General features: G+C 38.5%; 1 protein-coding gene across 16 annotated transcripts in view; it reads left to right on the forward strand.

The window, feature by feature from the left end:
* PAM (peptidylglycine alpha-amidating monooxygenase) overlaps positions 1–16618 on the forward strand; it is a 202716-nt gene that overhangs the window by 176427 nt on the left and 9671 nt on the right. For all 16 annotated transcript variants that reach the window (XM_075541314.1, XM_075541315.1, XM_075541318.1 and 13 more), the window contains 6 exons: positions 1761–1833; positions 3564–3774; positions 4180–4380; positions 7314–7429; positions 13415–13514; positions 15451–15504. In XM_075541314.1, coding sequence (XP_075397429.1) covers positions 1761–1833; positions 3564–3774; positions 4180–4380; positions 7314–7429; positions 13415–13514; positions 15451–15504 — 755 coding nt within the window. The remainder of the gene's footprint in view (positions 1–1760; positions 1834–3563; positions 3775–4179; positions 4381–7313; positions 7430–13414; positions 13515–15450; positions 15505–16618) is intronic.

The following is a 16618-nucleotide window of genomic DNA, read 5'->3' on the forward strand; positions in this document are numbered from 1 at the left end:
CCTGGCTCAAGAAAGGAGGGAAGTAATTCAACCATCCTCTCATTGCATCTGCTATTCAGCCCTCCTTATTCAAACCACTTGTTGTGAGTTGACTGACCCCCATTGTGTCAGAGTAGACCTGTATTCCACAGGGTTTTCAAGGTCTGGTTTTTCCGAGGTAGATTGCAGGGCATCTCTTCCAATGTACCCTGAGAGAACTCAAACTTCTGTTTAGAAGCTCATCATGTAAACTATTTGTGTCACCAAGAGATTGTATTTTCCATTTTCTAAATAGTTCTAAATCCTGGCCGAGTATTACAATCAGATGAGAAGCTTAAAATAATAATAACAAGATTCAGATTTAGTTTTAAAGCTTCCCACTTGATTGTAATATGTAATCAAGATTGAAAGAGCCATTGATAACAACCAGCTAATGAGATGATTTGCTAGTTTGCCAGATCCACGTTTGAAAAATAAGTCTTCATGAGAGATATTTCGTAGCTAAACTCATCAAGCAATCACAGCTGATAAAAGTCTCTCCCCATCTCAAAATAGAAGCTAAGCAAATGCCATTTTTAAGCTTGCAATTTGGCTTTGAAAGTTGCTCGTTATTTGGTCTGATTCCTAGATAGTGTTTGGCAGGAAAAAAAAAACCCAAACTGACTGCTATTGGTGGTCAGTGCAAGAAAGAAGCACCATCCTCAACCAGAGCCATTTGTGTTCAATCCAGCTGCATATGGAGATGGTAGTAATGAGCTTTTTCCTTTTCCATTAAGTTCCCACGATGATGAGTTAGAGACCAAATTCTGTTGCCAGCTCCACCACTCAATGCACTTGAACTTTTCTGTTCTCTATCCACCAATCAAGAATATCTTCATTCCAAAAGATTGAATGAGGAAGACAGAAGGGCTACTAATTCAACTTGGCCCTCAATGAGGTGTCTCTGTGGAAAGCAAACCATAGCTTTCATACTCTCTTATCAAGGGAGGGTTCAGTTGATGAATCAAGATCAAAGTAATACAACCCTGACTCATGATAAGAACTTTTGTGCTGATACCATACTCAGGCTAGAAGCCTACAACAATAGCTTGTGGAGTGAAATGCCATTGCCACTACCATATTAAGAGATTAACCTTATCAGTTCTTTAAGCCTAAGGGCCCCATCTACATATAACTTGCAATTAATTCTTTTACTGTAATCATTCAGATTGATTTAAGTAAATTGCCCTCTCTAATGATTGGGCAGCTTACACTTCACTTTGCCTAGATGAGCATGGTCCATTTTTGCCAAACTTTTGTTTTTATTTGGGTTTTACTGTATTTAATAGGTACTCTCAAGGATTTTGAGTAATGTGTTTAATACTTCATGTTAGCTTGGCATTGTCTTACAATATATTTAAACTTTTACGATTCCATCATTTCTAAAACTAGTTTAAGAAATATTTCTATAGATAATTAGATTTTCTATATATATATCTAAGTTGTTGAGATTTATAATCCTAGAACTAGTGTTTAAATTGATACTACTTTATTGTTTACTCTAGGTTGGTATATGCTAAAACTTATATGTAGCCTTTATAGACTTTAAGAATGATTAAACATTACTTAAGGCTTATCATATTTCCTATACAGGTGTTGTCAGTCATTTATTTTGGCCTTTTCTAAGTGAACATTTATCAATTCATACATTTATGTTGACTTTAACAGTCATATAGAAAGAGAATCACCTTATGTATACTTTGAGGAACTATACATAACTAAATTGTTTTGTTTGTTTGCAGGTTTTATTTACCACATGGCTTGAGTATAGACAAGGATGGGAATTACTGGGTCACAGATGTGGCTCTTCATCAGGTAATCTGCCGACCTGGCCAGTTATTCAAATAGAAAATAAAAGAGTTATGCTTTCAAAAATGCTGTAACAGTCTGGACTTGTGTGGGTCTTTTTCCTTGACTCAGTGAGTTTATGACCAGAAATCGGAAGAACATTTGCTTTTAGAATTCAGTGCTTAGACAAAGCTAATGTGCAAATGACCAAGCCACCTTGCTCCCTAGTTGACAGACATGCAGCTCGGCCACGACAGTGACGTGGATCCTGCAAACTGCTTTCTTGGCTTTCTGCACTTCCTTTGCCCCCATGTCACATTTCTATTTTACGTCTCACGGTTTATGTTTTCTAAGCCACTGTGTTCTATGAATGGAGACAAGTTCTTCATTAAGTATGAATCCATGTGTAGATACTAAAAGTGTTAAGCATGTTAAAAGCCAAATATTTTATACTTTTTCTAAGAAGTTATATTTCACTTATAGAATTTTTCATAAAGTGATCCCCTTCTCTAGTAAACTTAAATTCAGTAACAGTTTTTAAATCATTTTATTGGGGGCTTATACAACTTATCACAATCCATACATACATCGTGTCAAGAACATTTTTACATATGTTGCCATCATTATTCTCAAAACATTTGCTTTCTACTTGAGCCCTTGGTATCAGCTCCTCAATTCCCCCTCCCTGTCCCTCCCTCTCTCATGAACCCTTGATAATTTATAAATTATAATTATTTTTTCATGTCTTGCGCTGTCCGATATCTCCCTTTTCCCCCTTGTCTGTTGTCCATCCTCCTGGGAGGGAGTTTTAGGTAGATCATTGTGATCAGTAGCCCCCTTTCTTCCCCCCACCTTCCCTTTCCCCTCCTGGTATGGCTACTCTCAATATTGGCCCCAAGGAGTTTATCTGTCCTGTATTCCCTGTCTTTCTGACTCTTATCTGTACCCATGTACATACTCTGGTCTATCCAGATTTATAAGGTACAATTGGAGTCATGATAATTTGGGGCGGGGGGGGGGAAGCATTGAAGAACCAGAGGAAAGCTGTATGTTTCATCAGTGCTATACTGCCCCCTAGCTGGCCTGTTTTCTCCCCATGACCCTTCTACAAGGGGATGTCCAATTGCTTACAGATTGGCTTTGGGCCTCTACTCCACCCTCCCATTCCTCATTCACATTATGCTTTTTTTCACTGGGTCTTTGATCCCTGATACCTGATCCCGTGGACACCTCATGATCACACAGGCTGGTGTGCTTCTTCTATGTGGGCTTGGTTGCTTCTCAGTTAGAAGGCTGCTTGTTTATCTTTAAGCCTTTCAGACCCCAGATGCTCTATCTTTTGATAGCGGTCAATGACTTTTTTTTAATGAATAGGAGGCAAAGAACTAGAAAACCCCCGGAAGACCTTTCATCAAATGGTTATCACTCACGTGTTATCTGTCACTAGTTAAGGGAAGACAGAAAGCATAGGGGTGAGGTGCAAGAGGGACGCCAGCTATTTCTTACTGGTTACCAATCATTATCCGGGTGACCTTGAGAAAAACAAGTTAATCTCTGTAGACCTCATGTATGAAATCGGGGATTAAACGGGATGATTTATAGGGCTGCACCAATTATTAAAATTGTTGTCTTTTAAGTAAAGCATCTCAAGCGTTTACATGCAAATTTTCCCAAAAAGTGATCTTAGTTGTGGTGGAGATGTATTAATAATAACCATACAAATTGGGTAATTACTTTTCCCCCCCACTTTTTAAAAGGTGTTCAAACTGGCTCCAAGCAGTAAAGAAGGCCCTCTGTTAATCCTGGGAAGAAGCATGCAACCAGGCAATGACCGCTATCACTTCTGTCAACCCACTGATGTTGCTGTGGACCCAGCAACCGGCTCCATCTACGTCGCGGACGGTTACTGCAACAGTAGGATTGTTCAGTTTTCACCAACCGGAAAGTTCCTCACACAGTGGGGAGAAGGTACCCGAGGCGACTCCTGAACTCTAGTTGTGGTGATTAGCCACTGTCAGTGGGAACAGTGGATGGGCCGTTTTTCTCATTCTGCGGAGGCATTGTCCTCTCAATGAAGACAGCAGGGTCTCTGTGCACCATCAGATGGCTTACATGCACACAAAAATGCTCATATGCCCCTGAGTCTCAAAGGAAAATGAAAAGTCCACCAGAAATATGTGTCCAAGTAGGAAGAAATCTATTACTGGACAAGAGATAATATAGAATAAGCTTAAAAACTGATATACCTTCTTTTTCCTCCTTTCTAGAAATGTAAGAGTTTAATATCATGAATGTGGGAAAGTTCAAAACTATAAAGTCATGCTTACGATAATTTCATAAACTGAACACCTGAGGTTTTTCTTTCTTTTATAGAGTCTTCAGGAAACAATCCTAACCCAGGCCAGCTCCGTGTCCCTCATAGCTTGGCCCTTGTACCCCATTTGGGCCAGCTATGTGTTGCAGACAGGGAGAATGGACGGATCCAGTGTTTTGAAACTGAAACCAAAGAATTCGTGAGAGAGATCAAGCATGCAGCATTTGGAAGAAACGTTTTTGCAATTTCATATATACCAGGTACTTAATCTTAATTTTTGAATGATTTTTGTCTACCATATTCCAGTCTTCAAATGTATCTCTCTTCATATGCTCTTTAATTTTTTTATTAGAGAAGTTGAAAATATCTTATGTATCAGAACTTAACATTTTTCAAACTGATTTATTATGGATTGTAAATCATTTTCAACCAAACCCAACCAAGTGCGTTCTGACTAATACCTCCCATGGCTGTAAATCTTGATGGAGGGAAACCTTTCTCTCACAGAGCAGGTGGTTCAAACAGCCAAACTTTTAGTTAGTAACCAAGCAAGCCCTGTAAGTACTGCACCATTAAGCTATTTTTCAATGCAGGGCGCTACTATCACTCTTTGTAGATACATTATGAAGGTATCCAAAGGCTTTCGCTGTATGTAAAGAGTTTAAAAAGTGTTTCCAAACATTAATTTTTATTTTTTACTAATTATGATAATTTACTCTAGTTATTAAATAATTAATGTGATGCCTTCAGACAGCAACAGATGGTATGTTTCTGATAGAACCCATGTTCAAAATGTTTCTTTTGCACATTTTTTAAAAGGCAATTAAAAATAGAAAGATAAATAGAATGCAGAGATCTATGTCTAAATGCCAGGAGCAATACCCAATCCAACCTCAAATTTTTTTACGTTCAAGGCTGATTTTATTGACGTTGAGAAAATCAGAAAAAAATAATCTAAATATAAAGTAACTACCCCCCACATAATTTGCATCACAAAACAGGTTAACAAACGCTTTCTCCATTGAATACTGAACACATGGAGATATTTAATTCCTATAAAACATTAATAAGCATTATACATCTATATTATACTACTATTATATAGATTATCCTATTAATAGAATTATGCTTCTTATTCTGTTAAAGCAGCCCCAATGAGTACTGTCAGATATTGCACTGCTGGCCGCAAGGTCAGTAGTTCAAACCTGCCAACTGCTCTGCATAAAAACATGGAGCTGTCTGCTCCAGGAACGGCTGGCAGCCTGGAAATCCCGTCTCGCTGCACAGCTTGTAGGAAGTGACCCAACGGTAATAGACTGCTGATGGCTGCCATCTTTCCAAGCAGCCCCAAATTTATTTAGAACGTGGAATAAATGCAGTTGTGTAACCAGATAAGGAACAAATTTGGTTGCCTAAAGAATATATATGTTTATTACTCATTCATAGAAATGGAAGCACAATAATTAAATTGGGTTGTTTACATCATGTTTAAAGAACAAATTTGGCAGGATCAGTCACACAACAAAAAAGATAATCACATTCATTGTGAGCAAAAGTCAAATCTTAGAAGTGAAAGATGATTGGAAGGAATCTGATTAAATTCAGAATCAAAAGAAAGGACAAAGTGAATGAAAATCGGAATTATTTCTGTATTTTATACAATAATAACTGATGTTTATAGCATGTTTCGGTTACATGATATATCAAGAATCCTAAAGAAAGAAGAAAAATGTGTTTTGTGTGCAGTTAATGGTGTGGAGGTAGCCAGATCTGGCCTCCTCTGGTGTCCCTGGTGCCATGGGCAGTAGTCAGATATGACTTCACTCTCTATCCTTCGTTACCGATTCTGACACCAACCACTTCTACCGCAACATTCTACTTTCCTGCTGGGTTTGATCATCTATTGAAGGGCCACAAAGAATGCTCACACACAATACTCATCATTAAAAACATTTACTCGATAAGTCAACAGAGTACTGCAGGTCAAGATCAGTAAGCAGTAAGGTTACATCGTTGGTCCACAGCAGTGCCACCTCTTCTCAGCCATCAGCCAAGTCTCTCCCTGGGCCTCATCCCCTCAGCTCATGCATGCTCCCTTGGCCTCTGTCTCCTTAGTCTAGGAAACCTGCCCACTGTTCTTCCTCTCAGTCTTATGGTCGCTACACTGCTCTCTTACTCATCCTCAAAGTTGCCTTGCCTTGGCCACTGGTCTCAGCCCAGCTCCTTTGCTCTGTCCCGTGTTTTCTATGATTAAAAGGAGTCTCATTAAAACCAGAATCAAAACAAAGGACAAAGTAAATTAAAATTGGAATTTGTTCTATAGTATTGCACAATAATCACTGGTATCTATAGTGTTTATTTTTTCCTAGCGTGATATATCCAGAATCCTATAATCCTTAAAGAAATGTGAAAATACGTTGAAGGGTGTTGTAATGCTATCTATGTTTCATTCTGTTTTAATTCCTTGAAAACTGGTAGTGTTCAATCATCTTCAATATTTTACCTAAACATCACCATTTTCATATCTTGGATAAATTGTACTCTTCTAATAAATATTATTTTATTAAGGCATATTCATGGCAATATTGTTAAAAGTCATCTAATTTCTTTTGTCTGAAGAAATACAGGTTTTTGATCATCTGAAATAATTATATAATGCTCTCCAGCCTTTTAGCTAAAATCAAGTGAAATTATCATCGTACATTTTCAGCTCTAATCATTTAATATCAGTTAACCTTTCTATTTATACTGTAATTTATGCTGTCATTTCACTTAATTCATTTGCATATTTCTTCTAATTTCTCTGTAGTATTTAGCTATGTAGGCATTACTTATGATTAAACATAATCCAGTATCATAAAACGATTAGCCTAAATAACCAAATACTTATTTAAGAAGCCTGTGAAATCCACATTTATATCTTTGTTATTATATTCGACTGAATTCTCAAGTGGTAAAGGCCTTCCAGTTTCTAATTTTCCTATTACAAGGACATTAGCCCTCTAACATTTTTGTTCCTGATCTTGTCACTCAGGAGACATAAGCTAAGTGTGTGATTCTCTACCTTTATTGCTAATTACAGAGATCAGGTTGACCTTATATCTGGTGATTGTGTGTGAATGTTCATGTATATATTTGAAAGCCGGTCTTATCCATATTTTAAAAAGAAACTTAATTGGATATCTTATCCCAGGTTTGCTTTTTGCGGTGAATGGGAAGCCTTACTTTGGGGACCAAGAGCCTGTACAAGGATTTGTGATGAACTTTTCTAATGGGGAAATTATAGACATCTTCAAGCCAGTACGCAAGGTATTTATCAGCATTGCCTAGGTTTCAGTTTTTATGATAAAAAAATTAAACTATGTATCTTGGCATTCAATTTGTAATTGTGTACTTTTTAAAAAGTGACGTAGCAACGATAATTTATAGCTAGGCTGATGTGAATATCCCGTTATACTGTTTTTTGTCTTTGTCAATCCCTAAATCCATTTCTTCGGATGTAAATTAACACTGTGTACAAATCTAAGGCTCTAAGTACAGTTTACATACCATTACATATGTAAGTTAACTGTAATTAAAGTACCTTTTAAAAAAAGATAGACTTTCATACCAAGGGGATCAGACTTTAGAGATGGCCAAGGTCAGAAGCACCCAGGAAGATAAAAGCAAAGGTCTAGTGTGTTGAGGGGTATTAACTTGGGTGAGGTGGAAAATAGTTAACAAGAGAGAGAAGAGATATCTTGGGGCTGATGAAGGGTAAACTATAGAGGTGTTTTTAAATCTGAAATGTAAATCCCCACCTAATTTACGGTTTTAAAATTGTTACAAAATGAACAACCATTTTCTGGTTATATTGAAATTGGAAAGACCACAGTAACTTCAATAGTATAGGGTTCTCTGAGATTCAACATAAATCTTGTTGCATTTTTGCTGTTGTGATGACACTGAACAACAAACTGTAAAAGTAGCATTTCGTGGAAGTAATCTACTTCCTTAAAGACTTGAATTAGGTCAGAGAATAAAAAGTACATTCAATTCACAATGGCTTGCCACTGTTTATTCTAATAATGCTTTTCATAAACACAGTGACTGAGAAGCGGCCTGACCCGCGACCTTCCATCTCCCAGGTTTACTTACACTCTGCAGTATCATTGGCACAGTGGGCAGAATTTGCTTGCTGCTGGCAGGTCAATTTTCAGAATTCAACTTGTAGCAACGCTGTGAACTTTGGTGGCTCTGCAGAACAAATAGAGATTGAATTCCTTTACTTGAAGCAGAATGCAACTGTCCAAAGACCTGTGCAACGACTGCACAAATTATATCTGGATTTCTGTAGCTGCTTTAACACAGGTTCCCTAAACGAAGACAGTTTTTCAATGCCTAATCTTTCCGAAATTATTTTGTGAGAAACACTTGACCTGGGATTGTCATCAAATGTCATCTCAGAGGTGTTTAGTACCCACTATGTGCCAGGTATCATGTCAGTATTGAGGAGAGTCAACAGAACAAGAGACGACATTTCCTCAATAGGTTTTTAGTCAAATATAGACGTCAGAGAGCGTGAATTGAATCAAACTAAATATAAAGTTTCTAGTAAAATTTGATTCCCTTAGGTTTCTCTCCACTTAAAATTAGATTTGTTTTCTATAGTGATTTTACTGAAAACAGTAAAACATACCAATGTAATCACAGTACCTTCCAAAAGGAATCCATTAGGTTGAAAAGACATAGTTTGTTTCCCTCATGTTTCAGCTTCATGTTGATCATTGGAGCTTCATTGTTTCCCCGTGGTGCTGGCCTCCTTGGCGCTGTTGGTAAAGAAATTAGGTCCTGGAAGGTCAGCACTTTTTATCATGTGCACTGTGAAAAACTAATGTTACCTTTCAACTCATATATACCTCTAGAAATAGAAACTAAGTCCTCAGCTAGAAGTTAAAATCTAAATCGCCTTCATTTTTGAAAACGTGCATAGCCATAAATAAGCTTCCAGAGAGCAGTATGCCTCAGACACCCCGACATGTCACCACATATAAGTTCAAGCCACGAACTTGGGGAGAATTTAAAAGCCAGACTCAAAAGTGAAATTTGTTTTTCCTTTAAGTGTACAAGACTTGATGCTACACCAACATAGAATTGTATCCTATGTTGACTCAATAACCTGCAGTCAGTTTCTAAATATTACCGATTTTTCAATAAGTTAGATTATCATCATAAAGATTAAGTTGGAATATAGGAAATAAGGCGGTATAGTAACAGCTAATTCAGAAGGCATTTGTCTTTCAAGTCAAAAGTCAAGTTTCATGTCATTTTCCTGTGCTTCTGTCGGTGCATGTTTACTACTTATTTCCTTGGCTATTTCGGTTCTCCCTCTTCTATTATTGTTTTTTTTAGAATTGTCCGAATGTACAATCTCTTTCTTTGTTTGTATAGGTAAGATAGAGGACTGTAGGGTAATAAAGGACATGATACTGTTAAATAGTGGCAAAAACATGAGGACAGAAACCACATGATCATCCTCTACCCTGGTCATCAAAGGGAAGAATATTCGTGTTGTCAGAATACAAGACGTCCATAAGAGTCTGTTAGGGTCGAGAAAAACAGAGATCAAGTTGATTCAAGAAGTTCTAAGTTTATTCCTGCAAGAGCTTACAGAAAACAGCCAGGCTTATCCCTCTGTACAGCTTCAAAAATCCAGTGAAAATTAAGCAAATTGCATACTGTAAACCATGTGGCAGAAGCAGGGTTTTTTTTGGTTCGGGTTTTTGTTTTTGTTTTTTTTTTACAGTGATTACAGGGATACATTAGCAGGTTTTGACAATGAACATCGGGTACAATTGATATTCTAAGAAGGCAGGTTTTGCAATCATCATTAGGAAATTATACCTACATTTCTCCACAGGCCATTAAACCACCACCTGCTGAAGTGTAATGCGCCCTTTATTATCTACATTGGGGTGATGCTTCCATGCCTGCCTTAGAGGCCACTACCTCTGAGGCCTCTGAATGTGGGATTGCTTCCTTTGGGGCTGCTTATCTTCATGGCCTAGCTAGTCTCCTTCCTGAGCCAGGATACTCCTATTAATTAAGATTGGAAGGGACAGAGGCGTAACCTCCCCTTGGATTAACAAACTGAATCTTAAATTATGTTATATTTCTAGTATTTTGATGAAGAGTAAACTAAATCTTTGACCCTCTCTATCAATGGTATTTCATTTTATGCTTTCAAATACATTCTTCAGGCTGATGTTTTTGTCTTATTTCTTCTTTAAGGCAACTCCTGTAGGAAAATAAGGAAATGATCTCTGTATTACACACACCCGTACACACATGATAAACAGCCAGCCAAGATTTGTGTAATTTCTCCAGACTTCACAATGGATATTATAATTGCAATATTTGAGATGAATGGTTTGTATAAATTAAACCATTTGTACAGCGCTACATTGTAAATAGCTCACCTTGACTTCAAACTCGTATTTGTCTGATTCCAGAGAGAGTTTAACTAGTTAGCATTCCAGATTGAGGGTGCTTGGGCCTTCACTGACAAATGAAGTCAGATATACTGAGCTCTCTTAATCCTGCGGCACACATTGTGTGCCAAGGGTGTGGGAAGTTGAAGTCACAATGTATATATGACTCAACTTCCTAGAAGAACCAGTATACTTAATAGTAAGTAATCGTGAGTGTTATTGTTATAATAAAGCAAATATGGTTATGATGTGGAGAAGATCAGAAGATGTTCACTAATGTTTAAGATAAAATGAGAGATTTTAAGGTCAGGTTGCCATGGGCTGTATCCCTGGATGCTCTGATGTGAATTTTATTTTGTTAGGATGACCGCAAGAGAAGAATTCGCAATGTCTGGAGTCATTTCAACTCTCTAAGCCCCTTCAAATGTGAAATCCTAAAAGCAACAACATAAGTTTGCTATTTCAACCAATTCAGAACAATGGAATAGTTCATTAAAATACTACAGTTAAATGCTTTTGATTATAGTAGGAATGGAGGTCTAAAAGTCTCACTCATCTGAGCTTTTATGATAGCCTCAAAATTATTTTCTAAAGAACAATTGGCACTCTATATAAATTTGAGGACCATTGCCATTTTAACACTGAATTTATAGCATATTTTTGAAGTTTATGTAAAGTAAATTTCTGGGCCAAGAAACAGTTCACACTCCCTCCCCCCTTCAACTATTTCCCTACACCTATTATATAGTATTTTTCCTCTCCAGAAACATGAAGCATTTCATAACCATATGTTTTACAAGGCAGTTTCTAAGAACATATTTGGGTATACAGCAGGCACTGCCTACACCTTATAAACCTGAGGTGTGCGATTTCAACAAAGTGATGTTTGGATTTCTGACTCCCTCCCTTTCCCTGCACATTTGTCACCAGTCGCTCAATGGTCTGGAGGAATGAACTTCCTTGGCCAGCACTCATTTTTCTTTTCCACATGACAAATGGCTGGTTTTTAAGAATCGGGGTCTCTTCAAAGTAGGTATTCTTCTGCTCCTCCTAAAAGGAGGGGAAAGGACAGTTTGTCTGGTTGCTGACCTTGGTACTCAGCAACCCCTCATTCGTAGAGGTTAGCTATTAAGCCACAGTTGGGATAGTACTCTTTTTACTATTTAGTAGTCAGATTTTGGAAGACTGTGCCTTCAGGCAGGCCTGTTAACCTAAAAGGTTAAAAAAAAACTTAGTATGTACATCCTGCCCATTGGAGGACACATGGCATCTCTGTAGGCTTCAGTAGACGGCCGGAAGATGTGTTAGAAACACATTGTAGCTTGCTGTTCTACGAATTGGGTGTGTGACCCTGAGAAACTCACATAGAATCACCTCCAGCCTGCTATGTCTCTGTGATTAAGAAATCAATGGTTTGAAATGGAGAGATGTCATGAGGAAGGACGTATTAACACACTGAGTATCTGAGTAGGTGCAAAAGTGAGGAAGTACTTTGGGGAAACAGTTTAGTTTTTGTTTGTTGCTGACTGTACGTACTTCAGACATTGAACTTGAGGGCATAAAACCCACTGTCTTTTAGTGTGTACTCAGAACTAAGCAAATGCCCTTAACCTGCATTGACTATTCTTATCAGTAATGTACAAATAATTTTTAAAGGATAGGATAGTTTGATGGGAATTGTAATGAATCGATGCCTGGTATGTTTGACTTGTGCAGATCAAAACAGGCAAATATGATAGAGATTAAGAAGTAGAAGAAAACTGGAGGCACAAGAAAGATGACTAGATATATGATACAATACCAAATAAACACAACTGATAAGTTACTTGTAAATGTTTGCATTTGAACCTATTTGAAGACCAGTGATAAAGGTCATTGAGCATTCCGTAGTGCCTAGATGTAGGGAGTTCTATAAGGGTCTCTGAGTCTGAAATCACTTATTGGCCATAAGTTTGGCTTTGGGTTTAGTAGTGTAGTAAGTGATAAGTTGTTCTGTTAACCACAAGGTCGGCAGTTGGAAATCACCAGTTGCTCTGTAGAAGAAAGATGAGACTCTTGTAAAGATTCACAGCCTCAGAAAACCAGAAGGGCCAGAGTGTGAGGCTAGATACTAGACACTCATATATGTGTAAGAGAGAGCTTTAGCTCAAGAAGTAGTTATGTATCAGGAAAATATCCCAGTCCAGTCCAGATCAAGTCCATAATTCCAATACTTGTCCATAAGTTTGATACTAGTCCGTAAATCCCTCTTCAGACTCGTGCAGCCATAAGCAATGATACAGGTGCAGGAAGATCACTGACTGCTGGGTGCAGAGTTGTGTGGATCCAATGGCAATGGAAGCATCTCCAGAACTGGCGCATTTCTCCACGTGGCCCATCAGAGGAAGGTGGACACAGAGAGAGAGAGGAGAGGTTCCCAAGACCTTCCTTTATGAGGCCACGGCCACAACAAGGCCTCATCAGGCTGTGACCTGACTGACAGGCTAGACTCCACCCCTACATTCTATATGTAAAGTTTATGTGAAATTATGTAACTGCCACAAGCCATGTATTCTGTCTTGTGGGGTTGCCATGAGTTGGAATTGACTCAGTGGCAGTGAGATTGGTTTTAATAAGTGCCCAGAATTAGGACTAAAACAGATTTGGTGTCTAGTGATTGAATAGGCAACTTCGGCATAGAGTTGCTATGAAGAGAATTACAATTATTGTTGCTTTGTGTTCAGTGGTGGCATATTGCTTTGTTTTGTGCTCTGCTTTCCTGACATTTTATAAAGGACTCACGTGTAGGCATGCCATCCTAATGTGTGACTTGCTGTTTTGGCAGCACTTTGACATGCCTCATGATATTGTGGCATCTGAAGACGGGACCGTGTATGTTGGAGACGCTCACACTAACACCGTGTGGAAGTTCACTTCAACTGAAAGTAGGTTGTTTACTTCATCTTCATCCATATTTATTGCCTAAAAACAACTGGAGCGAAAACATTTGCATCTCTTCTCTTTTTATTGATGGGAATGGGCAAGCAACATATAAATTGGCAGTTACTGAAAGACCTTCTTATTATTCAGTTTAATGATTAAATTCATTTTGTTAAATTTGGGAATAATTTCCGCCACACACACCCCTCCCACGCCCCCCGGCAGTTATCCTCTTAATTCCACAGATATCCACAGGAAATTCTTGGGACCTGAAGTAATGTCTGTTACAGAGAAGCCAATGTTAAATCCAACTTAGCTCCAAGGGAGGCGATGGCTTTGGCAGAGCAGAGGGACTGACTCGTTTCCTCACAGCCTCCCTGCCTAGACGGCTCTTCAGCGCCCTGTCGCTGCTGGGCACTTAGGGAAGCTAGCATCTCTCAGACACATGCTGTCCCAAACAGGAAGCTCTTTTCCTTCTCCAGTTAGGTGTCAGCTGTCCTAAAGTGCTGGACTGCTGTCTTTTTATGTCACTCAAAAGTTTGGGGACAAGAGCTTTGCTCTATTTGGATTGAGCTAGCTAATTTTGAGGTTTTCTAATTGCAATTTGGACAGTATTTCTAATTCTTAAATAAATGTACCAACTTAGCCCCTGGTATTACTATGCATAAGTATTGGCCAATGGCAGTGAGTTGGGTTTATGATCATTTTGGAATACTAACCTAAAGTCGTATGGTGTAAGTCATCCAGAGATGTCTCAGAAGAAAGGCCTAGCAATGTATTGGGGGGAAAGTCAGCCCTAGAAACCCTTACAGAGCACAGATTTACCTTGGCAAACGGGGTCACTATAAGTCAGAATCGATTCCATGACACTGTCTTCTTAGCATACCACCCACCCACCCAACCAACCAACGCAAGTTGTCTAACTTGAAGAGTACTGCATTCTTACTAGGCCATAAACCTTAAGGTCCAGTGATGGTTTTAAGATATGCCAGCCTCAAAACAATAAAAAGATGTAAAGGGAATTAAAAAAAAGTACAGTATTTTCACACCCGGACAAGAAGGTGAGCGGCCAGAACTGTATGAATAGGCAGAGAAGCCAAGATAGATGGATAACTCCCAATTACTGAAATAAACCCAGGTTTTCAGAAATATATAGATACCCTGAAAGAAGGATGAGACTTGAGAAATCTCGCCTGTATCCTCTTTGTCAAGGAATATGGTACTCGACCTCATGAAGATTTCCCTCAGGGGTTCTTCATACCGCTCAGGGGTTAGCACCGAAAGGAAATGAAATGAGTCAGCTGGTAAAAAAAGTTTCAAGATTTACATTGCTGGACCCTACCCAGAGCCTTTCGAAAGAAGAAACTTGGTCCACCGTGTGTTAGAAAGGACCTCTAATGATTTTGTGCACGCCCGTGGTGAGAAGCGCTTAATAAGCTTGTGGCTTTGAAATAAAAGAAACCCTCTGTGTGGTCCAGACTCCAATCAAATCATTAATTTGGAAAACCTTGCATATAGAACACTAAGATTACTATCAGAAACTGAACAAGTGGCTCATATATTTGCATCTTATTATTCAGTCGTATCTGCTTTTGTCAGCTATAAGCCTGGGAATCCAACATGGCAGAACAGCTAGTCCATCTTAGACGCTGCCCATATGGAAACAGAACTATTTGATATTTCATAAATAATAGAAAACTATGAACTATACATTTTGAAAATAAAAATATTCTAAATATGAAGATCTTAGATATAAATCCAGGATTCATAGAGCTGTCACTTAATTAGTCATAGGTCCTGGACTTATTTCTAAAGATGATGAATGTATTTAATCAAGTGAAGAAGCATTTCCTGCTGAGTAAAATTGATGTCAAAATTTTATTTTAAAAAGTCCTTTCTGGAGATTCTGATTTTCTCTCTGCTTGCTGCTCTGTGTTACAGAAATGGAACATCGATCAGTTAAAAAGGCTGGTATCGAGGTCCAGGAAAACAAAGGTTGGTCAGCTTCCTCTGACGATTGTGAAACCCAAAACTATTTGTGTTGAATTATGTCATGGTTTTTGATTGCACTTAAACATGAGCAGGCTAAAAATATAATATGGTCAATTATCCATAACTTCTGTTATGTACTGAGTCTTTAAACCTGACCCTTGTCACCGCCTTTGCTGATAAATGGAGTAGTAATAATGAGTTCAGGCTCACTGACTTCTAATGACGGAAGTGACTAAGGATGTAAGAAATCTATGGCCATTGAGTGCACCAGAAACATTCAGAGAGGGAAAACAAGTAAGTCACTTGTGGAAATATGTTAACTCAAGCAATCAGAAAAATACATTTTAGAGTGTTGGGAAAGGTCTTTTCTTAATGGACGCTAAGCGAGTGAAAAATGTCTTTGCTGTGTTATGCTACAGGGGCATCATAAGAGTCGGTTGTTCCCTAAGCTCCTCTCTTACATTTATTCCCTCAGTATTTCCTGGGAGCCTTTCAATAGAAGAGACGCACAGTTAAGCACATGGCTCTCACCTACAACAGCGGTTCGCCACCTCTGGGAACGACCCTTTCCCAGGTGTCGCCTGATTCATCACAGTAGCAAAATTACCATTATGAAGTAGTAATGAAAATAATTTTATGGTTGGGGTGGGGGGGGGTCACCACAACATGAGGAACTGTATTAAAAGGCTGCAACCTTAGGAAGGTTGAGAACCACTGACCTAGAAGATATTGGTTTGAATACACATAAAAGCATCTTGGCGAGTGGGGGAAGCACCTTGGAGGGGAAACCTGGAGTTCTACTGCCGGAAGGCCAAAGCCATTGAAACCCTATGAAGTGCATTTCTGCTCTGAGCACATGGAATCTCTATGATGGAGAGTCACACTGATGGTGACTGGAGGTTTTTGGCTTGCTTTGGTTTCCATAATGTAGTGTCCAACTGAAATGAAACTAGCCTCAAAAGGCTTATAGTCTATAAGGAAAGAGAAGATGTGTATGCATACACCACACACATGCATTTATGTGTCTCTACAAATCAGTATAAATTGATATATAATATCAAGAATGGGAACATGGGATTTAGCTACTGATAATCAGCCACTGAGTACATTTGGAATA

This window comes from Tenrec ecaudatus, chromosome 2 (assembly GCF_050624435.1).
Source record: "Tenrec ecaudatus isolate mTenEca1 chromosome 2, mTenEca1.hap1, whole genome shotgun sequence".
NCBI lineage: Eukaryota > Metazoa > Chordata > Mammalia > Afrosoricida > Tenrecidae > Tenrec > Tenrec ecaudatus.